This window comes from Xyrauchen texanus, chromosome 5, assembly GCF_025860055.1.
Source record: "Xyrauchen texanus isolate HMW12.3.18 chromosome 5, RBS_HiC_50CHRs, whole genome shotgun sequence".
In the NCBI taxonomy this organism is placed as follows: Eukaryota; Metazoa; Chordata; class Actinopteri; order Cypriniformes; family Catostomidae; genus Xyrauchen; species Xyrauchen texanus.
The window spans coordinates 23,438,584-23,464,850 of NC_068280.1; the positions used below are offsets into that span (position 1 = coordinate 23,438,584).

Genomic DNA, 26,267 nt, shown 5'->3' on the forward strand with positions numbered 1-26,267 from the left:
CATGTGGTAGCTCATACTTAAACAGTGCTTTGCTACCTTTTCGAGTACTTGAAAGTGTTATTTCTTTTAACCAAGGCAAAATTATGGTATGATAAAGTGGGCCATCAGCTTATTGTCAATGTCCTACAAGCACGAGACCTGCCCCCTCGACCTGATGGACGACCCAGAAATCCTTACGTAAAAATGTATTTTCTTCCTGATAGAAGGTAGGTACATTTGCAAATTACAGTCAATATTTATGTATTTTTAAGCATTACAAGTATCCTAACCAGGGGTGTCAAGAAGTGGGATGTGAAAGATAAAAAAATACAGTGACCATGTTTCAGGCTTTATGGAATGTAATTTTGATGCCTATATATTTTACAGTTCACTGCTTATTATATTAAATACATTTTAAATACCCTCTGGAACTATAAACGTCTGTTTTTCACTTTAAAATGTATTATTATACACCATATTAACAACAGATGGCCACATAATGACATAATGTTCATCAAGAATGTCCCTTCCAGAAGCAATGATTAGTATACATGTAGAGACAGTGTACGGTGTCACTCACACAAACACTATCAGGGTAACAGACGTAACTCTATACATGTGACAAAATAAAACAATAAACTTCAACAAAACTATACAATATATAACGCAGAACACCTCAATGTACATAACTACTATTAAAAATAAGAAGAAACAAAACTATTCCCATAAAATATGATGAAATGTGATGGGTCACGCAAGGCCTTCTGTGAATGTTATTTTAAGAGCATTTAACTGTAAAATGTATTCTCTTGTTAAAAATAATTAATTAATTAATCATACTTTTTACATCTAAAAAACAATATTGTACCGTAAAATTACATATATTGTCTTGTTAAATATATTATCCTTTGTTACTGTCTATGTTAAGGTTAACAAATTAACATGTTTTACTATAGGAATTTTACATTCTTTTACCATTAAAATTACAGACATTTTTTTACACTATACTGTACATATGCACTTGCATGTTCCATTTTAGGTGTCACTGAGTTTCTAAATATAAATGTAAAAAGAATGAGAAATAAGCATACACTTATAAAAATCTTATAAACACTGCATTCCTCTTAGTGACAAGAGCAAGAGAAGGACAAAGACGGTGAAGAAGAGTGCAGAGCCAAAGTGGAACCAGACGTTCCTTTACTCTCACATCCACCGCAGAGACTTCAGAGAGCGCATGCTGGAGATTACTGTGTGGGACCAGCCCAGAGTCCAGGAGGATGAGAGTGAATTTCTGGGGGAGGTGTGTCTATTTCAAATTGTGTGTGTGTGTGTGGGCATGTTTATGTGGTTTACGAGGACACTTCTTTTAGGTTACAAACTGGTAATTACAAGGGTATTATGCTATGAATGTGGTTTATGAGGACATTTCTAGTGTCCCCATAATTTAAATAGCTTAAAAAACATATTAAACGATGTTTTATTGAAAATGTAAAAATGCAGAATGTTTTTGTGAGGGTTAGGCTTAGGGGTTGTGTTAGGTTTAGGGGATAGAATCTATAGTTTGCACAGTATAAAAATCATTACGTCTGTGGAAAGTCCTCATAATGATAGGTAGACCAACGCGCGCACGTGTGTGAATGCGCGTGTGTGTGTGTAGTGTGGAGCGTAGTGTAGCGATTAGCGCTCTGCGCTACACTACGAACCTGGCAACCCAAGTTTGATTCCAGCTCATGGCCAACACCAGTGACGATTATCTGAACCGGTCCCGGGCCTCCCCTTGGTCGACTTAGCCTAAAATGAGTACCTGGTGCAGTGTGTATAACATCGACACTGGGGAGACAAATGCGGTCGGGCGTGGTGCTGGCCACCCGCCCCCTTGTGTACCATTCTGGCCTTCATAGGTGCTCGCTAACAGCACTTGCCCCTACAGTCTGTTAAGGCTAAATGGGGGATCTTAGTCTTTTTGTGTGTGTGTGTGTGTGTGTGTGTGTGTGTGTGTGTGTGTGTGTGTGTGTGTGTGTGTGTGTGTGTGTGAGCGTGTATTTATCACTTTGTGGGTACCAAATGTCCCCATAAGGATAGTAAAACCCGAAATTTTGGACCTTGTGGGGACATTTTGTCGGTCCCCATGAGGAAAACAGCTTATAAATCATACTAAATTATGTTTTTTGAAAATGTAAAAATGCAGAATGTTTTCTGTGAGGGTTAGGTTTAGGGGTAGGGTTAGGTTTAGGGGATAGAATATAAAGTTTGTACATTATAAAAAACATTATGTCTATGGAAAGTCCCCATAAGACATGGAAACACAACATGTGTGTGTGTGTGTGTGTGTGTGTGTGTGTGTGTGTGTGTGTGTGTGTGTGTGTGTGTGTGTGTGTGTGTGTGTGTGTGTGTGTTCATGTTTGTTTTTAAATAGTGTTGGGTAGTAACTGAACTGAGGTGACCAGATGACCATGAAAAAAAATTGGGAATTAATTTGAGTTCCTGCACAGAAATCCCATTCTTAGTCTTCTTTGTATCTAATTGATTTAGTTAAGCGCTGCTGTTCATCATCACTATATTTTGGCTCAGTTATATGAATTAAGGTGTTTTTTATTTGTATTGTTGTATTTATGGAACATTTATATGTTAAAGTTTAATGCTGTCAGCCTATTTCAGTTCATTCATTTGAGTAGCCTAAAGCTTACAGTTTAAAGTAGCTTCCCCATCTATGCTTAAAACAAAGTAAGATATGCAGTATATACGTTCAGCATTAGATAGCAAATGCACTGTTTTGATTCACCTCATTAGGAAATTAAAGGAAAAGAAGGGATGGGAATCATAAGGAATTTAGTGATTCAGGTTCCGATTCATATTCCTCTTAATAAAGTATATATAAGTGCAATTAATGTTGAATTTACTGCCCTTAGCAACATGTAACAAAATGATGATCATTTCTTATTTTAACAGAACATATTCTTTCAAAAGGTGTTTACACGGGCTAATTTAGATATCGTATTCATAATATTTTTTAAGTCCACTAATACAGAACATCTCAGTGTGCATTTTTAACAACACAATGTCAATAATCATCCAGTAATTACGCTCATATAAGCCTCACAAGTCATGGTTCAGTTCAAGACATGATAAAGATATTACTTAATTTATTTTCATTAAGTTACTAATTAAAAAGATGCTACTCATAATAATGAAAAAAACATGAAGGTGAGTTCACTCATCCAGTGAACTGGAAACACTAAATTGCCTGTGAGTGAGAATCAGACTAAACTGGTCTAGCTATACTGTATGTTACACACTGCTACTGAATGTTAGCACAGGAAACCCTGTCAGAGAATTTTAGTCCGGTGTTCTGTCCGCATCGGTGGAAGAGGTAACATCACGGTAACCAACAGTCATGAATATATTTCACTTCTTGTATTAAAAACAAAATGGAACCGGTTCTAAATAAAAACTGGCTACCGGTTCCCAACTCCTAATTTGTATAAGCATTGTGTTCATCTAACTAGTTTGCTGGTGGAATTGCTTAAAACATCAATACAGTAGAAGTATGAATAAGCATGTTCAAGCACAAAAGTGTTTTATAAATCCCACTGGCTAGAAAAATAGGTATGTGCTTTTTGAAGCCCATTTTGCTTGTGTGCAAATTTATACACGAGGCCCCTGGTGAGGATATGCTCTCAAAAAGACTTTCTTCACATGTACAATGTATATCTTACAGTCCTTTAGATCCCATTGGCCTCCAAATAATTATTCTTTCATGGTTCAAATTCCCCTCTCGGTCTCTCTCCTTCTCTCACACTGTCATCAGATTCTGATTGAACTGGAGACAGCTCTGTTGGATGACCAGCCTCACTGGTACAAACTGCAAAGCCATGATGTGTCCTCCCTCCCTCTGCCCCAGCCTTCCCCCTGCCTCCCCCGAAGACATCTTCATGGAGACAGTCCCAGCAAGAAACTGCAAAGTAAGTATAAGCTAACTCAGTATGTGTGTGTGTGTGTGTGTGTACAGTGTGTGTGTGTTTGTGAAAGAAAAAACCCATAAGGTAAAGATGAAGTGTGCAATTTCTCTGCCACTTTATGTCACCAAATGAAACCGCAAAAATGACTAAAAGGTTTTTGACAATTTTTCCTAATACCATTGGTGGAACAAACAGAAAGTGCCACCCCAAACTCGCCCCATTGGTTGATCCAGTGTTACTATGGTGGACTGGGGTGCATTTCCCAAAAGCATTATTAACCAACTGTGATCACAAGTTCCATCGCTTTCAAGATAGTTCAACTATTTTTGGTTTTCCAAAACCAGCTATCCATCTGTGCTTAGAAGCATAGTCCCTTGTTAGTTTGCTGTTAGTGTGGACATTATTTCACTTAGCTGAGGCTTCTATATAATTTATTCCACATATGTCTTTCATTCTTTCAGGACTTTTATCACATTTACATGCATTTAAGAAAATGGCTTATTCTGGGGTTTTGAAGAAAGCACTGTTTTGAAATGTTATGCAAATGCTGACGTTTAAGGGATAAAAGGCTGTTAAGAGAAAGCGCTTTAACACATGCATCTTCTGTTAGAGAACACGGCTTCTGTGTCCATGTTAATGCACAAGTGGCATTTGTGGCTGCATTCCAAATGGGATAAATCAGCCACCGAAGGGCACTTCAAAGGGAGAACAATCATAATAGGTATGATGTAAAATAGCTTTTAAATTAAAACGGCTTAAAAAAAAGTCAGTTCCAAATTACTTTTATTTTGGAGCCCAAGATCTTTCAGCCCTCCTCTGCTCTCAGAGCAGATAGTAAAGACTTTGAAGGAAATAGGGTATAGGGAAGATCACTTCTCAATGGAACGCACCCATTTGAAAAGTGCACATGTGTGTATGTGCTTAAGCAAGTCGGGGGAACCCTAATGTATGATGTAGAGGGAAACCCCAGTATTGCAGTGCAATGCATTGGTATCATTACACGGTGCATGCTAATTTTGTGTCTTCAGCAGCCTTTTCTCATTAAATGTCTTTCTGGTGTACAGTACTGTGCAAAAGTTTAAGGCACATTTTAAGGCATTTGTCTTAAGATGGTTATTTATATCTTCAGATTTAGTGTGTCAATAGGAAATATAAATGTTAGACTCCCAAACATTACTTTTGCAAATAGAAAAGATTAGAAGAGAAGAACAGGGAACCCTGCAACAGATGTCATGGCCCCTACTAAACTTCGTGTCAGTCTGAGATTACACAAAGAGACAGAAGCAATTGAGCCTAAATAGATAAAAGAACTGTGGTGAAATCTTCAAAAATCTTTGAACATCCAATCTGCCAACAACCAAGAAAAACGGTGTCCAGGTGTACCTAGGAGAATTGGTGCTGTTTTAAAGGCAAAGGTGGTCACACCGAATATTGATTTAGCTTTTTTTATGTTTACTGGACTTTGTATGACATTAAGTGATAAATGAAAACTATTTATTTCATTATTTTTGAAGACATCCTCACTATGCAACATTTTTCACAATTACCTAAAACTTTTGCACAGTACTGTACATGTAAATTAGCTATAATTATTACATTTTCCAAGAAGTTATTACTCCACCCCCTGCGTAAAGTCATAAACGACAGCACTATGTTGTTGAACTACTGTGGTACGAACGATGGATGTGCGACATAGTTACTCTAGTTTTGGGAAACAGTTGTGACTAGCTAGTTAATCTCTCCAACGATGCATCATACTAAGGTGGAATTACGTCATTGCAGTGAGTTACGTCATTGTACGGGAAGGGCACCCCTGGTCGACATTATGAAACATACGCACCTTAACATCGATAAAATTACACACATCACCTTTACACAGTTGCTTTGAAAGCAGGGGTCCCTGTCAATGTTAGGATGTACAAGGTGCAATGTTGTGCATTTGATTTATATGTTGTTCTGTATGTTTGCTCAGCAGTTGAATATGCTGTGTGTGTGTGTGTGTCTCAGGATCTCATCGCATCATTGAGACAGATTATGATGATGGTATAACGGTAGTGTCCTCAGGTGGGTGGGGGCAGTGATTGCTCCGTTCAGAAAGTAGGAACCCAGCACAGGGTGAGAGACAGCTAATGTCACTTATATAGCTGTTTTCATACTGGTCTTCCAAGCCCATTACTTGTGCGGTATCAGATGGGTCTCATTAGTATTCACAGGTAATTATACAGTACTTTTGTTATTTTTGGATAGACACTGAAACAAACATTTAACCAGCCTGATCTCATGAAATTAGTAAAACATACCTCCCTAACCTAAAACTTTAATCTAACGAAACATACTTCCTTACTATAAATCAAGACCTAAACCTAACCGATAGTGTTTAAAAGCAAATTCAGCATTAAAACCACATTTACTAAACAACCACGTAATTTCATGTTTCTTTTATGGCACTTTTGCTTCATTTTCACTTTCATTTCCAGTGTCCTCATCTGGGCTTGAGGCTCAGTCTCGAAGTCCAATGTCCAATAATCTATCAGTTGAGCTAGTGTGGAAACTAACCATGTTCGAATACACGTGTTAATGTAGGTGGGTCTGCAATAAAAGCATTACAATTTTTGTTTTTAAAATGATGCGTTAGGGTTAAAAAAAAAAATTTAATAACTAAGCAGGGTGTGAGTAATAGAGTGAAAAAATATGTGTTTATAAAGTCATAAACAGCCATAGTACCTGTAATTTGTGTGAAGTGAATAAAAGGCACAGTTGTTACAGCGCCTCTAGTGTTAATTTCACCAGAAAACTGCAGCAAAACATAAAAAGACGCATGTAAAACTCAGTTTGCAAAAATGTAGTTAAAGTAATGTTCTTTATATGAGACTAGGTTGCAGATAACATATCAACATATTGACAGCATTTAAAACATAAGCACTTTTATTTAGAGACGTATACATCTTTGGAACTGCTCAACACTCAATTCCATGCAAATGGAGAAACATTGTCCAAGAAATGTTTATATTGAATATGTATTTATGAATTAAATCCAGATATGACTAATAAAAGTAATGTGCACTTGAATTATCATCAATCCTCAACAAATATGAAACACAAATATGTGTTTCACTCATTTACTGATTTGTGTGTTTGTGTGTGTGTGTGTGTGTGTGTGTGTGTGTGTGTGTGTGTGTGTGTGTGTGTGTGTGTGTGTGTGTGTGTGTGTGATTAATTAATTAACCTATTAATTTAATATTCTATGAACCTACAAATTTGTAAACATTTGTACATCTGTATAGTTGTTCATATACAATTGTCAATATGCTTATATTGTTAGTTTCAGTGTCTATGAAAATGTATGTGTGCTAGAACAAACCTACGAATACTAACGTTGGCAGTACAGTTCATATACAAGTGGGTTTTGCTCATAATTGTCTAAAGATGACAGCGTAGTAGCAGATTAGTTTGCCAAGCACATAAGTCTCTCTCCCCCTATGCTGGGCTGTAGCAATGTTAAATTGAACCACAGACACATCTCACATGAACTCTATGCATGGACACTATGGAGGAATGGCTGTCTAAGTCATCACTCTCTCCATATAACACACTTTAATCACCATCATAAGACCTGTTTAATTTTGTTTTCAAGCTGGAATGGCAAGAGGTTATTAAGCAGTTATTACAGTGTATTACGGCATATAACATAATTATTATGGGTCTTATGACAGTTGATGTTAGCTCTGTTGCATGACTTTAGAAAAGCTTGCTGTAGAATATATATTTTTCTGAAAAAACATTATGCTATGGCTGATATTTTGAAGCTTTAGATGTTTAGATGTATTTTATGTTAAACCAATGATAAGAACATAGAGTACTGCAAGAGGTCAGACTTGCATTAAACCGTGTATGTCAGGGGTGCTCACATTTCAATAGAATGAGATACATTTTTTCATTATGTTATTATAGTATGATCTACCATGCACAATTTAAATATGCCTACATTGTAAACAGTGTTGCCACAATACCAACATTTCAGCAGTAGGGAGCAATACCAAAGAAACTTTGACAAGAATTTATTTTGACAAAATGTCTGATATTTTAATAGAAATTAACTTTTTTTGTCCCACTGTTCACATTTACTTAAGACACAGCTTACGTTTTTACATTAATTCCTTACCAAGACAGGAATTTTGGCAGAATTTTTCATGTTTGTACATTCAGATGCAAATCCTCTCTCGGAGCACACGCGCACCTAATGCACGCACACACATAAGATGCCTGTTATTCAGACAGTGTGCAGCTACAGAACCGAGGAAATAAAAAGTCAATATTTAAGATTCTTGTAATTTATGTGGTTTCTCTCTGTACTCTCTTTCCCTTTTGACCTGCTATCGAGATCAACCATTACACCCCTGGTGTATGTTGTTCTTAAACTGCAAATGTATCTTGGATACAGATCCAAGGATTTTGTGCCAGGCAATGTTTGTGACTGCCAATTTGTCATGGAGTTTCACAGATATTTGTTATTTATGAAATTTTTTATTACAGTCAGTGTTAATACTGAGCACCTGAATTATGGTGGCTGAGGGGTGCAAAACAAAACCAAATTAGCAAAGCAAATTAAAGCTGAAAACACAATAACATTTATCCACAACATGACGAATTTAATAAGATACAACACAACAAAATAATTTAGTATGTTGTTCTTAAACTGTAAATATATATTGGATATAGAAAATCCTAGGATTTTGATCCAGGCAATGTTTCACAGATATTTATTTATTTATTTATTTAAATTTTTTTACTACAACACTGAGGACTTGAATTTTGGTGGCTTAGGGGTGCATAACACAACCAAATTAGAAAAGAAAAGATGAAAACACAACGAAGTTAAGAAACTTGAGGAAAAAACACAGAGCAATGAAATTAAGCCACAACACAACTGAGAAAAACGTATTTGTCCTTAAGTGCTCTGTTTGGGTTTATACCTGACTTCATAGTGCACATAACTTCATCAGCACTTGATGCGAAAATGACGTCACAGTACCTCTTATAAGGTGTCCAGCTCCCCAGAAAATGGGCTGTATGCAGGTTGTTGCCCCCGTTCGGATGGCAAAGTGATCAGGAGAAACACTTAGTTATCCCGTCAATGTTCTCTTGTGATAAGTTGACCAGGGAACTCTTGTAGTGACTTGCAGCAGGACAAGCAGCTCTCTGCATCTTTCGAGCATCCACATGATCTCTCATGCATTGAGCTGGACTGCCACACAGCTTTAAATACAGTGCTTAATAAATATATATATATGTGTGTGTGTGTGTGTGTGTGTGTGTGTGTGTGTGTATGTTAATTTAGCTGTGCTGTCGCTGAATTTCATTGTGTTTTGGCATATTTCCATTGTGTTTTCAACTAATTTGGTTGTGTTGTGCACTTCTGGGCCAACGTACAATAAAATAAAAAAAATAAATAAATAAAAAGAAAACGTCATGGTTACTGATATAACCTCCGTTCCCCGAGGGTAGGAATGAGGCGTTGTGTCGAATGAAGTGACACAAGGAGTCTTCCTGAGATGCCAAACGTACCTCTGAACCTGAAAAAAAGGCCAATGTCAAGTTGGCAAACAGAATTTGCATGCCCCGCCCCAGACATACGGGTATAAAGGGAAGCGAGGCAGCGAGTGCCAGTCAGGATTTTGCACTGAGGAGCCAAAAATAAGGTACAGCCGTTTACAGTGGTAGGTCTAGTGCTGTGGCAGGAGGGACACAATGTCTCCTTCTTTCCCTCGGGGAACGGAGGTTACAACACTAACCATGATGTTCCCCTTCTGTCACTCACTCGACGTTGTGTCGAATGAAGTGACACAAGGGGTCCCATCTAAAAACGGCACGCACTGACCGTGTTACGTGCACTGTCGAGACAGGTGCAAGTAGGCTACTGCGTGCTAGAGGCAACCGTGTCGGCGGCACGTAGCCCTCCCCAACGCCCCCAAAGAGATGTCACATACAGACCTTAGGTTCCCCGCACCCCTGAGGGGGGAACAGGTGCTAAATGACTAGCATGGGAGCAAGCCCGGCAGCCGCAGCCTTTTCTCTCACTATGTATCTCACATAGGACGTGAAGCGGTTGGGGCTATCTTAATGCTATGAAACGCATCGGGGAAGGCGGTCTTTCCCGGTCCTATTCTTTCAGGGGGAAAAGACCCTGCAGAGGCCACATCCTGCCCAGTCTAGGGGGAGGTAACATGTAGCAAATACACCACGAGGGTACGTGGGAAATGGCATGGTGGTAGGTCCAGCCTAATGAGGGGGGACTCTACAGCACGGCGACCGGGGCAGCAGTGCTGTCCAAGGGAAACGTGTGTCCGCCGACAGGGGGACCGTACCGCAGGAAATACATCACAAGGAGTTTGCATGAGAAGGGAAATAAACCTGTGGAGCCCGACCCCAGTACAGAATTGCACTGCTAAATTCGCCGGCCAGAAGGCTAGGGAGGAGAACATCCAGGGAGCAATGCTTAGTGGCTAACCTGGGATAGAAGGCGCACTGGATCAACTTGGTGAAGGGCGCTGTGTGCAAGCGGCACACCCAGTCGGTTGTGTCACGTTACCAAATTCTACCGGCTCGGACCTGACAAAACACGGGACGAGACCGACTCAACCCTGAGATTGTAAAATCTGGCAACGGTATTGGGTGTTGCCCAGCCCGCTGATCTGCAGATGTCTGCTAAGTAGGTACCATGGGCTTCTCGTAGAAAGTGCTCGAACCCGCAATCGGGCGGGCACAGCCTGGGTGTGATAAGCTAAGGAAATAGCATCAACGACCCAGTGAGCTAACCTCTGTTTGGAGACGTGTTCCCTTTCCGCCGTCCGCCAAAGCAGACAAAGAGCTGTTCAGAACATTTAGAGCTCTGCATGCGGTCCAAATAGATACGCAAAGCACGTACCGGACACAGCAACGAGAAGGCTGGGTCTGCCTCCTCCCTGGGCAGCTTGCTTGCAGGTTCACTACCTGGTCCCTGAAGGGGGTCGTAGGAACCTTGGGCACGTAGCCCGGTCGCGGCCTCAGGATAATGTGAGTATGTGCTGGACCGAAATCCAGGCAGGTGTCACTGACAGAGAACGCATGCAGGTCCCTAACCCTCTTGATGGAGGCTAATGTGTTCAGGAGGGCCATCTTCAGGGAGAGGGCCTTGAGCTCAACTGAATCAAGTGGCTCGAAGGGGGGTCTCTGAAGCGAGATCCCAGGAGGGGAACAGGCTAGGCCGGGGAGGGTTCAGTCCCCGGGCTCCTTTCAGGAACATGATAATCAAGTCGTGCTTACCTAGGGACTTGCCATCTACTGCGTCGTGGTGGGCTGCAATAGCAGCTACATACACCTTCAAGGTGGAGGGGGACAGCCTCCCCTCAAGCCTCTCCTGCAGGAATGAAAGCATTGACCGAACTGCGCACCTCTGTGGGTCTTCGGCTCGAGAAGAACACCAATTCGTGAATAAGTGCCACTTTAGGTTGGCTGGTGGAGGGAGCTCTGGCTTGGTTGATCGTGTCTACGACTGCAGGTGGTAGATAAACTAGATCTTCCGCATCCCGTCCAGGGGCCAGATGTGGAGGTTCCAGAGGTCTGGGCACGGGTGTCAGAGGGTGCCCCGTCCATGAGAAAGAAGGTCCTTCCTCGGGAATTTTCCAGGGAGGTGCTGTCGCGAGGAGCATGTTGCAGTTGCCAGGGATGTGAGTGGTGCGCAGCAACCTGAGTCACGTCTGACTCCAAAGGAGGAGATTTTGGGCGAGTTGTGACATATGACAAGAGCGCCTTGGTGATTTATGTACGCTACCGTTGCGGTGCTGTCTATACGGATCAAGACATGCTTGCCCTGGATTAGTGGGAGAAACCTCCGTAGGGCAAGAGATACAGTGAATAGCTCTAGGCAGTTGATGTGCCAACGCTGCCGGGGTCCTGTCCAGAGGCCAGCGGTGGCGTACCCATTACACACGGCGCCCCGACCCTGTCGAGAGGTGTCTGTAGTCACCACAACATGTCTGGACACCTGCTGCAGAGGTCTGTCCAAGGGTTGAAAGTCTGATGTCAAGAAGGGGTGATTGTCACATGGTTTGTGGGTTTGTGGGGGGCATATGCCGCCTGCGAGATGCTTGATGCTGGGGCTGAGAGCTGGGCCCGGTTTGAGGCCTGTTGTTTAGCCTGCAGGCGGGGCGCGCTGACTTGGAAACTGCTGGACGAAGTCGTCGACTGTGTCACTGAAGAGGCCAAGCTGGGAGACGGGGGCGTTGAGAAAGTGTGCCTTGTCAACATCGCGCATCTCGACTACGTTCAGCCAGAGGTGACGCTCCTGGACCACGAGGGTGGCCATCACCTGCCCGAGTGCCTGCGCTGTGACCTTCGTCGCTCTGAGAGTGAGGTCGGTGGCAGAGCGCAGTTCCTGCAGCACGTCGGGGTTGGAACTACCCAGGTGCAGATCTTTGAGTGTCTTGGCTTGGTGAAATTGCAGGAGAGCCATGGCATGCAGAGCAGAGGCGGCCTGTCCGGTGGCGCTGTAGACTTTTGAGGTCAGGATTTTTTCTGAAGTGGCTTTCTCCCATAAGGAAAGAAAGCCGCGACCGCAATGTTGCCATGGCTATGTTCTCGAACTGAGAACATGAACCATTCATAAAATGCTGCCTGCATGTGATTGCAGCCCAGGCACACGAGGCAGCTTTTATGACCGTCAGAAGTGGAGAGAAATCAACCGCATCCAGGAACTACACAGAGGTGGAAAAACATCTTTAAAAAGACTTGTCCTGAAAAGGACATTCAACTCCTGCTGTGTATTGCTCTTTTATGAGTGGGAACTCAAACTCTTTTAGAGGAAATAACCTCTTTTTAGGAGAAACACTTTTTCAGGCAATGAAAGCGCTGTCGAAGCGCCCAGGGGCGTGGACTGCACAGCGTGCAGAGAGAGAAAACGCAAGCTGGAAATGCGCCGTAGATCCAACAGCAGTCCTTCTTGCCAACAGTGGTGAGTGAAACAGTGGTGAACTCAGCTTTGCTGTTGCACAACCATTCAACTCCGAAGAAACATTCTGACTGGCACTCGCTGCCCCGCTTCCCTTTATATCTGTATGTCCGGGGTGAGGGCATGCAAATTCTGTCTGCCAACTTGACATTGGCCCTTTCTCAGGTTCAGAGGTACATTTGGCATCCCAGGAAGAACCCTTGTGTCACTTCATTCGACACAATGTCAAGTGAGTGACAGAAGGGGAACTGCAACTTCAACTGCAAGTTTTAAATGTAAGATTCAGGGTTTTTTTTTTTATTATTAAGAGCTTCAGTTCCTGTATGTTACATGTCAGTCTGTTTCTCCAGTACTAAATGTTAAACTGTTCTAAAAATATGGTAATTTAATTTCCTAGCCTGTGACAGGGTAAAAGCAAATATTTTCATGAACGTGAAAATGATAAAGAAACAAAACATAGACTGATTTGGACTAGTTAACTCTCTGTTTCACATTGTGATTTGATAGGCTGGGTTAGTTTAATTAAATCTGTGTAATATCTGTTATTGTAACAAATAAGCAAATCTTTGATTTGTTGTAGTATCATCTTTAGTTATTTGACCTCTGGGAAATTAATTTATATCACTGATGCTGATTTCAAGTACTTTGGTGTGTAATTGGCTTGATACGATTATCAGTGTGTAGTATCAGTGCATCATTAATTTGTTTTTGTTGGTTAAGTGGTTTATAGATATGCCAAGAAATAAGCCTATACCACAAAAGTAATTGCAGCACATTTTTACTATTACAAAGATATGCTAATGCATTTTTTCTGCTCATGTTTTAGCTTGTTTCATTGCATGTGTAAAGCAGTAGCAGTTGTGCTGGTAGTTCAGCACAGTCTTTTGGCATGAACTGTGTTAGTAGTTTTAGAAATGTGAATGTGGTTGTGTTATTGTTATATTAATACTCTGTGGTTTTTCTGATAACCCTGCTAAAGGATTCAGCATCCTTTTGAATATAACAATTGCATGATACAGAACGTATGTATATTAAAGCAGCAGAGAGGAACTCTCGAGACAAGGAGAAGTCAAGCACACTGATGGTACCTGAGAGACAGGCGGCCATACAGCATCGCTCACGGTCAGTGTCCCCACACAGAGAAGGCCAGTGTAGAGCCCGGTCACGACCCGCACACGTCCCTATGCAGAGGTGAGCCACATTTATACCAAATTAAAATGATAACAACTGGGTACCATATCCTTATTATCAACTTACTTAACAAATGTAACCTATCTGACCACTAATCAGTTCACAGCACTTTATTAATATTGTCTTTGACATTACATGTATTAATTAATAATGAAATTTACCCTTTACCAAGCTGGATCCTGTTGCTGGATCAGACAAGCTTTACTGAGCGTCCTTTAGGAATGAATGAGATTTCTGTTAACAATAGGATTTTTTGTAAAATAATAAAGTGGTAAAAATGGAATAGATATTATAGTGTAACTTTGCAAAGCATTTTTAACTACCGTTATTCTTTAAAGAAATAGTTAAAATGCAGTAACACGATTGAAAATCAGAATTGAGGCAAAGTCTCATTAGTCAGCTGAAGACAAAACAAAAAGAGCCTCATTTGTTAGCAATTACAACTGATAATATTAGTGTTGTTAGTGTCACCTCTACTATGACTTTAATCAATACACAAAAGAACTAGTGTTATTACAGAAACAGTGATTTACCTTTCAACAAATGTAGGTTTCATTACTAATGTTATGCATGTTCATGTGTGAATTAAGACTTATAGTTTAAAGGAATAGTCTGTGTTTAATACAAATTCAGCTCAATCAACAGCATTTATGGCATAATGCTGATTAATACAAAATTAATTTTGACTCGTCTGGCCTTTTCTTTAAAAAAATCAAAAATTAATTTTACATTGAGGCACTTACAATGGAAGTCAATGGGGCCAATTTGTTTGAGGGTTTAAAGGCATAAATGTGAAGCTTATAATTTTTTTTAAAACACTTACATTAATTATTTTGTTAACACCTGCACATTATTTGAGCTATAAAGCTGTAAATAGTTGTTTTAGAGTGTAAAGCATTACATCGTCATGGCAATGAAGTTGTGAAATTGGCTATAACTTTACAAAGAAAAGGTTAGTAAGTGATTTTATCACACTAAAATCATGTTAATATACATATTTTGTATGTCCTCTGGCTATACTTTTGAAACGTGACCATTTGAACATTTACGGATTGGCCCCATTCACTTCCATTGTAAGTTCCTAAATTTTTTTTTTACTTTACTTTTACAGAAAAGGAGGGATGAGTCAAAATTAATCTTTATGGTAATCAATATTATGCCACAAATGCTGTTGATTGAGCTTAACTTGTATTGAACCCAGAATATTCCTTTATTCCTCAGCAAGCACTACTCAATTTATTTAAAGATTTGGAGAAGAGAGGAAAAACACAGTGTGATACCAGTATCACTATATTATGAGGTGTCCAGCAGTAATGTTTTACCATACATTGTAAAAAAAAAATTACTGTTAAAAAACTGTAAAAAACTGGAAGCTGTGGTTGCCAGAAATTCACCGTAAATATACGGTAACCACGTTTCAGGCTTTATGATATGTAATTGTGATGCCTGTGTATTTTAAGATTCATTGCCATCACTTGTATTATTAAATAATAAACTTGATATCTTAACCTTCTGAAAATGTAAAAATCTGCTATTCACTTTATAATGTATTATTAATCACCATAGTAATTACAAAATGGCTCATGATGACCAATAGTTCACCAATAGTGGCCCTTCCAGGAGCAATGACCAATAAACCTGTAAAGACAGTGCTCAGTGTGACTCACACAAACACTAAACACCATCATGGTAACACATGTGATATTTAACAAAACTACATAAAATATTATGTAAAAATAAGAAGAAACCTAAAACTATTCCCATAAAACTATTCCCATAAAATATAATTAAATGTGATGGGTCACGCAGGGAATTCTGAGAGTGCCCAATTATTGTTTTTTTTACTGTAATTTTAACAATAATTTACCGGAAAAAGTAAATGTACCCTCTTGTTGAACATAATATAAATTTTTACTGTTAATTATACAGAAAATCATACTTTTTAAATGTCAAAATATATATTTTTACAAAATCTTTAAAACTAAATGTATTGTCCTTTTAAATATATATATATATATATATATATATATATATATATATATATATATATATATATATATATAAACATGTACCGTATATATTAAGGTAATTACCCTTTACCATTTAGCATTTGTAGTTTTTTCACAGTCTTTTACTGTTAAAAAAAAAAAAATGTACAGTGTAATTTTTTACAATTTCTCTAAATTTCCAATGGAAACTATCCAATCACTTGTAATAAATATAATAAAAAAACAGCAAAATCTTGCCTGATAATATGCCGAAGAGTTGCTAAGGAATATCTCTATCAGTAGCGTTTTTAAAGTGGGGCTTGGTGAAAGGTCAGTCGCTACAGTATTTTTTCCTAAGTTTGTCAGTGTTATAAATGTATTTATAATACATTTTTGTCTCAGGAAAATGTTATTAATTTTCACCATATTGTTTTATCAGCTAAATTAACATTGACAAACACATACTGTACATGCACAAACATTCAAATGAAATCTCTTTCAAACACACCGTGCTTGGAGCCCTTTCATGCACTCATTTCCTTTGAGGTGAGTTCAGTAGCAGTTTGAAGTGTCTTGCCCTCTAGGGGGTGATTTTGTGTGCTGCAAGTCTCATCACCCTTCCTTCTCTAATCAGAAGTCTAGATGAGATCCACAAAAATCGCCATCATTCCTACTCTCCCTCCCATTACCGGGAATCCCACCAGGAACATCGCTCTGGAGACTCTGACTATGAATATTCAGAGGACAGGTATCCCTATTTCAGTGCTTCAAACTTATTTAAAATATACAATTGTGTGTATGTGTGTATTCAAAACAATGTAGAAGTCTATGCTGAAAAGTGCAGCACTGTATTTAATTCATTGTATGCTATATCCATATTGAACTGTATAGTTTTACTCTCTTTACTATTTTAACAGTATCAGGAATATTTGATGTTATAGAAACAGAGTTTGACAACAAAATGGTTTTTGTTGTTACTCTACTAAATACTAATACTACTAATATGACTAACAGTCATAGTCATGCCCATTAATAATAGTACAAATTTTGCTAAACACATATCTATAATTTTGTACACATATTCCTTTTTTTTATTTATTTATTTTTCCTCACCATCCTTTTCTTTTATGTTTGTTTGGTTGTCAAACTGTCAATGTGTCACTATCACCATGACAACCTCAGTGAGGTCCTGGAGATGCACAGATCAATCCGAGGTGGGAGTGCCGAGTGCCTGCATACAAACAGGTAAAAACATGGATTTGTTTATGTAACCCCCTAACTCTAAGCCACTACCTCAGTTACCTTTAGGGTTTAATCATAATTCCTTACATTTTTCTTTTGATACACTTGTGTGTTAACACCTTTGTTGCAAGTAAATACTTTGGTGCAAATATATTACAGTGCCTATAGAAAATCATCATACCCTTTTGGAATAGTTCCTTTTTTTTGTTTTGAAAAGCCTGAAAGGGTGAGCAGTGATGAACTGCTCTCTTCAAGTCTTCAAGTTTTCTATTCTATTTTGGTCAGGGCCCTGACTTGACCACTCAAGAACTTTAACCTTCCTATCCTTAAGCAACTGAATGTTTTTTGGGGGAGGGTCATTATGAAAAAAGTTGCACAAGCCCATCTTCAGTAAATCCTTCAAAGTTTCCTTTGGCCTCTTGATAGCTTCCTTGATCAATATCCTCTTGGTATGGTCATCCAGGGATGGCCTGATCTTGGCAAGGTTTTGTGGTGCCATGTGCTTTCCACTTCTTGATAATGCTCTGAACGAACTCAGAGGGAAAGATAAAGCGTTATGCCAATTAATTAATCGCAATTAAATAGAATATCTCAGCAGTAAATAATTGCTGAGATATTATAAAAAAATTATGCATATCATTTAAATGCATTTCATTATTTTGGCACACAAGTAAAGCAATAAAAAAGACAGTACAAAATGTGGCTTTATAATGCAATCATTGGTTCATAGTAATCCATTTTGCAACTGAATTCGTCAATCAGTCTAAGATTTATTATAAGGGTTTATTTAAGGATGTGTCAATGTACACCCGCGTCAGGTTGTGTCGTGTCATAAACATACTGTTTTTAGATCGATGTGTCAAGTTAAATTAAGTTTGAAACTTAGAAAAACACAGATATAAGGAGTATTCCTAATAATGGTCCGGTAACTTGATTAATTGTGTTAATATTTTTAACGAGTTATTTTTTGTATAGTTAATTGCACCATTTTAATATGTCAAATCGACAGCCTTAGTTATAATGTGTAAATACAGCTGGAAAAGATACAATTGAATTTTCTTACATTTGCATGGTGTTATGCAACAAGGATAAGAATTCTGACAAGGTATGAGGACTTTCTATTGGTACTGTATTTATTATATTTAGTTTAAATGACATAATTGAAGGTATACATTTCAGCCAAATGAGAATTCAGTGCATTAATGTATTTATTCTGTGCCAGGATTGGGCATCTTTGAGTTCTCTTTGGACCTTTTAGGATCTACCTCATAGTGCATTTTTCCTCATATTTTCAAAGAAAACATCAGTTTTCTATTCCTGCTATCTAAATGATTTTAAATGCTTTCTTGTGTTTGCCTTTGTAATAATTTATACCCCCCTTTGCTTGCTTTTTGTGTGCTGATATAATTAGGAAATTAGCTAGGCAGTGTAACACACTTCCCCCAAAGATGCCCTTATTAGTGAATGGTATACATAAAGACATTTACAGGTAAGTTGTTTGAATCTGTCCAAGTGTCATTATTGTACTTGAGCATTTTCCCATAACATTAGTGACACATTCTAAACCCTTGCAAAATGTCACATTTAAAATGACAGGATCACATAATGTTTCTTTGCTTCCACCTCTGCTTAGAGTGATTTGTGTATTGTGGTTCTGTTTAGTTATTATACTGTAACAAAAATAGCTTTCCCTTGCAGCCATTGTGTTGTATCTCTGTTTCATGATGCTTGTGTCAACTCATTAGTTTTGAGGATTTCAGGACATAATTTTACATATATCATGCTTGCTTTTCTCTGTGGGCATGTAGATGCAACAGTAGCCAGCTGGTAGGTAGCTGTGCAGTGTGTAAACCTCACTCCCCTGTCCTCAAGAGGTGCACTAGTGACTGACGATAGGGGCTGTAGCCTTTACCCTTCTTGTTAGCGCACCCTCCTCCCATGCCGGAGACTCCAGTTCGAATCCCGCTCAGAGCGGGTCAAGCAGGACGTTATTACATAGAGACCTTGGTTTCTTTCTTTAAAAAATCAATTTAGCTTCTATATCATGCATTAATGTGAAAGTCACTGCCATTTCTCCTCCTTGTGAAGTTCACAGACAAAAACTACCATTTCTCATTTTGCTTCATTTTTAGTAGTCTGTTTGTGGTTGATTTTTGTTTCTTTTTCTGGCTGTTATGCATGCTTTGGTTTATTTCTTGTTTTTTCCCATGCTAAGCTCTACCCTCCCTGCACGCTTAAAGAACAAACCGCCATGGCGAACAGAGAGGGATGGAGTTAACCCTCTTAGTGCCATTCCACAGCGTGTTCTCAGGTTCACAGACGAGGTCAGCGTTAGGTAAGGGGCTGGGGCTCAGCTGAGGAAATATCTTTTTTTTTTTTTTTTCCTGATTTTTGAAACCAAGCTCCCTTTTGGTTTACAGCTTCAATACTATCTGCCTATCTTTCACAGGGAGTCTATTTCGTGGAAGTAGACAAGTTATTTTTATGTGAGTTACTAAAAAGAAGTAAGGGAACAAATAATGACAGGAAACAGAAAGAGGACAAGATGATGCCAAACATACTTCAATATCCTGGACATTTGTACACTGTCCCATCTGTCATTTAGTCTTTCTTTATTAAACAACAAGTCCTTCACACTTTAATGTATGGTTGGCACACAGGATAAATACTGTAAGATTTGCTTCTCATGCAAAGTTTACCAAACACTGTACTTTATGAATACATAGCCCAAAACATTTGGTATTTTTTACTCCCAAAGGACACACTTACCCTACCGTGAAATGGATGGTTTATACTTAATATATTACCTTTTTTCTTTCTTTCTCTATTTTTTGTATTTTCTCTTTCTTTCCTCTTTCTTTTCTCTTTCCTTTTTTCTTTCTCTCTTTTTTCTATCTTTTCTCTTTCCTTTTTTATTTCTTTATCTTTTTCACTTTCTTTTTTTTATTTTCTCTCTTACCCTTTTTGTCTTTCATGTCTCTTTTTCTCTTTCATTTCTCTATCTTTTGTCTTTCTGTTTTTCTCATTCTTTCTTTTTCTCTTTCTTCCTTTTCTCTTTTCTCTTTTTCATTCTTTCTCTTTCTTTTTCTCCATTTCTCTCTTTTTCACACTTTTTCTATTTCTTTAATTTATTCTACATTTTCTCTCTCTTGTATATCTCTTTCTGCAGTGATCTTCAGCCTTCATTAAACAGATTAAGAAGTGCCAGTACGACTTGTTTGCGACCAGAGACCAATTTCCACTCACCCAATAGAGAAAGGTATGAGAATGAGAAAACTCCACAGCATGTGGAGTAATGCACATGTATAGGAATAACATGTAAATGTTCTATATTTAAAAAAGAAAATTCCTTCAAACTCAGCCTTTTTCAGCTTTCAGTTAAAAAGTCATCATCCTGTCTTGAACTCTACCATATCTTTCCATTTAGCTGTTACATTCCTCCTTTTTGTTTATTTCTATTCTCGATCACTCATTTTCCATATCACAGGTATTCTGGCAGTTTGGATATGCCGAGCTGCCAGAAGGCTAACATGAAAACTATTGATTGTGACAGGTGAGACTCATAATAAGCCATCAAAGCATCTCTTTATCACTCTCTATCTTGGTCTCTTCAGGCCTTGTTCATCTTTATAATATATTAACCCTTTATATTTAGCCCTCTTTTTTCTTTCTCCAAATTTTAGTCTGAATATCTTTCTCTTTTTCACTAGATTCATGTCTTGTTTCTAATGTGTTGATTTTTTTTTTTTTTTTACCTTTTCTGATTATTTGTCTTCATTTCATTATTTTCATTGCATAATTTACTTTTTCTTTTTACCCTTTGCCTGCTCTGCTGTGGTTGTGTTTAGACTCCAGCCAACTTCTATCCTGAGGGGCAGCAGCAGGAGGAGAGAGCCTCCCCTCAGGCCCTTTGGCCAGACCACATTGGGGGGTTCCTGCCCTAACTCCCCACGAGCTGACAGGTGCATGCTGGGAGCCCCTCAGAACTGAACCTGTAGCTGCTTTAGTTTTTGCACTTCTGTTTATTGTAATGTGTTTTACCATGTGAAATGAAAGATTCATCAGTTTCTCAAAAATGTGCTGGTATGCTATCACACTGTCTGTCCTTAATGTCTGTCTGCATTAAGTGATTTTATTATTATTATTATTATTATTATTATTATTATTGTGCTGGCTGATATGATGTTATGATGTTACATGGATGTTATACTGGCACCCAGAAGTATGGTATGAGCAAATCAAAAGTTTAGAAATAGCCTTGTTGCTGGCCTATTTGTCACCCATGAATAGAATAGAATAGAATAGAATAGAATAGAATAGAATAGAATAGAATAGAATAGAATAGAATGTTTTTATCAGGATCTTTGGACTTAAAACTTTTTAAGTAGAAAACATTTCTTAGTGCTCCTTTACAATTTTAATTCTTTATCCTCTATAATTACATACACTGGCAAGAAACATTATGTGAACCCTTTGGAATGATCTGGTTTTCTGCATTAATTGGTCATAAAATGTTTATGTCACAAGTATAGACAAACACAATATACTTTATTTAAGCTAACAACACACAAACAATTATATTATTCCATATCATCAAACACATCCCATTAAACATTTACAGTGCAGTGTAAAAAGTAAGTGAACCCTTTGATTTAATAACTGGTCATCCTTTGGCATTAATAATTTCAACCAAGTGTTTCAGGTAGCTGCGTATTATATCTGTACATTGTTCAGAAATAATTCTGGATCATTCTTCCTTACAGAACTGCTTCAGTTCAGCTATATTCGTAGGATGCCTGGTGTGAACAGCTCTCTTGAGGTCATTCCACAGCATCTCTATTGGGTTATGGTCTGGGCTGTTACTGGGCCACTCCAAAAATGGGATTTTAAAAATTTAGGGTCACTGGGCCTCATTCATGAATATTTCAAAATATACGATAGAACTGGGAGTAATTTCCATGTAAAATGGAGATACCCGAGAACTTTACGCCAGATTCATAAACACTGTCTGCAGTACAACTTGTGCATGTTAGTGAATGTTCGTAAATTGTGGCACGTGCATGTTCACTCAATTACCATAATCCTCATCCATGAAAATGCCATATAAGGAAAGCTCAGACTCACTGGTAAATGAGAACAGGAAGCTTTTAACATACATGTGAACAGTAATAAAAAAAATATATTTTATATGGTGTGCATTCACATTGTAAAATATTGATTTAGCAAACACACATCTAAAAAGAAAGTGAGGAACTTACAGTCATTTGCTCTCATCAGGGAATCTTTTGTGAATTAGTCCAAGAGGTCAATAAAAATGGTTTGACCATTTGGTTTGGCAATGTGTTAATTCATGGTTTTACCACTGAACATGTCAACTGAACGCGATTTACCAATGCCTATACTAAGTTATGAAATCTAAATAATAGTGCTTATATCAAATTAAAAATGTGTTCTGCCAGTCACAGTAGAGGGACTTACTTTATTTTATTTTTCGAGAAAATCAAACGCAAACCCATGTCAAGAACTTCTGCTGGAAATAACAGTTGGGAAAAACTATGCTTTGAAAAAATTTAATGCAAGCAGCAAATAACATTTCTAAATAAAAATCTTTTAGTTTCTTTTAAAAACATTGTATGGTTTATGGTTAATTTCTCTCATTTAATTATTTATTTTTCATTACTTACGCAAAATGACAGTTTGTCTGAAAGAACACACATCCGGTTGACTTACGCACGATTTGCACAGAGTTGGGAGCAGGTGTAACATTTGTTCATACCAATTAACATTTAGAAAATTCGTTCTGTTTGTGTTTCATGAATGAGTCCCATTGTCCTGCTGCATCACCCAACTTTTAATGATCTTTAGCTAGTGCACAGCCATCCTGGTATAATTATGTAGGATATCTTGAAAAACGTATTTTTCCCTCAATGATGGCAAATGGTCCAGGCCTCGAAGCAGCAGAGCAGCGCCAAATCATGATGCTCCATTCACAATACTTCAACATTAGGACGATGTTTTCATGTTGATATGTGGTGTTCTTTTTATGCCATACATAGTGTTGTGTGTTCTTCCCAAACAATTCAACCTTAGTTTTATCAGTTCACAAAAACTTTTCCCAGTAGCGTTGTGGAGTATCAAGGTGGTCTTTGGCAAACTTCAGTCACGTAGCAATGATTTTTCAGCAGCTTCCTTCGTGTTGTCCTACCATGGACACCATGCCTGTTTAAGGTTTTCCATATAGTAGACAAATGAACAGAGAAATAAACCAGTTCCAGTGATTCCTTCACACCTTTAGCTTTCACTCTAGTGTTATTTTTCAACTCATTGAGCATTCTGTGGTGTGCCCTTTGAGGCATTTTGGCTGGATGGCCACTTATAGGGAGAGTAGCCACAGTACTAAATCTTCTCCATTTATAGACACTTTGTCTAACTGTGGACAGATGAATACCTAAACTCTTCGAGATAACTTTGCAACCCTTTCCAGTGTTATGCAAAGCAACAATTCTTGATTGTAGGTCTTCTGAGAAGACCTTTTTTGCAAGGCATGGGCCACGTCAGCAGATGCTTCTTGTAAATAGCAAATTCAAAATGTTTGAGTGTGTTTTATAATTCAAAGTATCGCTAACCCACACCTCTGATTTAGTTTAATTAATTGGATGCCAGGTTTGGCAATTAGCAACTCCTGACTCTAATTTGGTTTTGTTGGCATCACTTAGCTAAGGGGTTACTTACTTTTTCCACAGTACTGTGAATGTTCTGTAAAGACATGAAAGAGTATAATTGTATGTGTGTTTTAAGCTTAAGCCCATTGTGTTTTGTCTATACTTGTGACTTTGATGAAGATGAAATCACATTTTATGACCAATTAATGCAGAAAACAGCTAATTTCAAAGTGTTCACATACTTTTTTTTTGCCACTGTAGTGGAGTACAGTACAATTAAATATAATAATATACACAACTTTTAACATTATGTTTGTTTTTTATTTGTTTATCAAAATGTGTCATCAATCCTTTTTCTGCTACTGTATTTTTCACTAAATCTTTTCTCTCTCTTCCCAGAGAATTTCAACAAGGTGGACATTATTCCTCAGCAGGGACGACATCATTAGGGCGCAGGGGCAGACAGCTGCCACAACTCCCTTCAAAGAGCAGCAGTATAGAGCAAGGTAGAACATTCATTTCCTCTCCCTCTCTTAATCTGAAATGCTATAACCATGCAAAATGAAATCCCAAACCCATGACACTATTGCAGTGCTAATTGCCTTTATTAATGCCAAGAAATCTCCAGACTCCTCTATTTGTAGCCTTTCTCATTTGCTCAGCTAGATCACGCTTGTTAATCTTTCCACCTTACTCCTGTCTCTTTTCACTCGAATTCTCATTCCTTCAACCCCATCCTCATGAAGACCATGTCAACAGTAAACCTGAAGAGAAACCTAACTCAGGTATCCCATACTCTCCATTCTCTGCTTGTTTCCCTGAAAATGGTCATTTGATTGTTTTAAGGGATAGTTCACCAAAAATTAAAATTATCTCATAATTTACTGTGTATGACTATCTTCATTCTGCTGAACACAAAAACAGATTTTTTGTTGAATATGTCATTTCTGTTGGTCCATTCAATGCAAGTGAATGGAGGACAGAACTTTGAAGCTCCAACAATTAAATAATGGCATCATGAAAGTAATCCAAATGACTCCATTGGTTAAATCCATGACTTTAGACATCACTATTTTACTATAAATCTCCACCTTCACTTTCACATTCTGAACTTTTTGGGATTTATAGTAAAAAATGATTTAAATATTGATCTATTTCTCACCCAAAGCAATTATATCACTTTAGAAGACTACTGGAGTAAACAATTTGAGTAAATGATGAGAGAATATTACATTTTTGGGGGAACCATCCCTTTAAAAGTACTGAACACAAATATTTAATGTACAAAGAAATGTAATATTAATTTCCACCATAAGTAAGATTTTCACAAAAAATAGGTGGCTGTGTGCTAGGTAGGACTCGTCCTTTGAAGGCTGAAGTATACCGAGCATAAATCTTGTTTAAACGAGATAGCCTTCGTAGGACAAACGGAAACGGATTGTAACATGGTTGCTATGACAGCACACCAATCTTTAACAAGTGTGAGCGCTTTGAGTGAGAAGGGAACAAAGTCCATTTGGGAGGGAATATATGTGGTAAATTTTAGGAGCGTTATAATGATGTAAAGAGAAAAGAAAATGTATTTTACAGGTGTACTTTTAGTCTAATACTTAATTTAAATTATATATTAATATAATAATGCATATTAAATACTCTGCACCTGTCTACTTAGGTACTTCAACTTGGGAATTAACATCACTTGCGCTTGAACATCATATTTACGTGCAAATTGGCAAAGAATATTTGGTTATGAGTGCCCATGTAGGATACACCTCATGCATCCTCCGAATTCCCATGAAAGAAGGTCGCATTCAAAGGCTGTATTCAAAGTGTCCTACTCGCTTATGTATGCGGCCAGGAAATGTGACCTCCAAAAGACGCACCCTTCCAAATGAGACACAGCCAAAGATGTCTACTGCTGTCTGAATTTTCTTGAAGTGTGTTTTGTTTACGTTTTTCAGTGTTAAAATATGTTGGAGGTTTATTCCCCCCAAAACTATCAAAAACATTGCTATCTGTGTTAAAGCATCTCGGCCTGCCCGTCATAGCAATATTGGCTCAACCAATGGCGTCAGTTTGGGACAGGGCTTTGCATTTGGACTACCTATAGAAGATGGAGGAGTGTTCAGTCGTAAAAAAATATTTGACACAGAAATTACACACTTCACCTTTAAATTAACATGCAATTATCAATGAATCTTTTCGGTGCTACCTCAAATCAGATGACATCACTCTGTCCCCTGTTTTTCTATTTTTCTCT

The 26,267-nt window shown here is 38.1% G+C and overlaps 1 protein-coding gene across 3 annotated transcripts in view; it reads left to right on the forward strand.

Annotated features, from left to right (window-relative positions):
- Positions 1-26,267, forward strand: part of rims1b (regulating synaptic membrane exocytosis 1b) — a 117,395-nt gene that overhangs the window by 60,957 nt on the left and 30,171 nt on the right. The window contains exons 12-22 of one of the 3 annotated variants that reach the window (XM_052126032.1): positions 76-206; positions 1,108-1,279; positions 3,788-3,941; positions 5,946-6,002; positions 13,965-14,115; positions 16,738-16,851; positions 17,286-17,348; positions 20,515-20,604; positions 20,833-20,898; positions 21,194-21,307; positions 24,407-24,513. In XM_052126032.1, coding sequence (XP_051981992.1) covers positions 76-206; positions 1,108-1,279; positions 3,788-3,941; positions 5,946-6,002; positions 13,965-14,115; positions 16,738-16,851; positions 17,286-17,348; positions 20,515-20,604; positions 20,833-20,898; positions 21,194-21,307; positions 24,407-24,513 — 1,219 coding nt within the window. Of the gene's footprint in view, positions 1-75; positions 207-1,107; positions 1,280-3,787; positions 3,942-5,945; positions 6,003-13,964; positions 14,116-16,737; positions 16,852-17,285; positions 17,349-20,514; positions 20,605-20,832; positions 20,899-21,193; positions 21,308-24,406; positions 24,514-24,753; positions 24,793-26,267 lie in introns of all 3 variants that reach the window. The other 2 variants (XM_052126030.1, XM_052126031.1) reach the window with 2 other exon arrangements.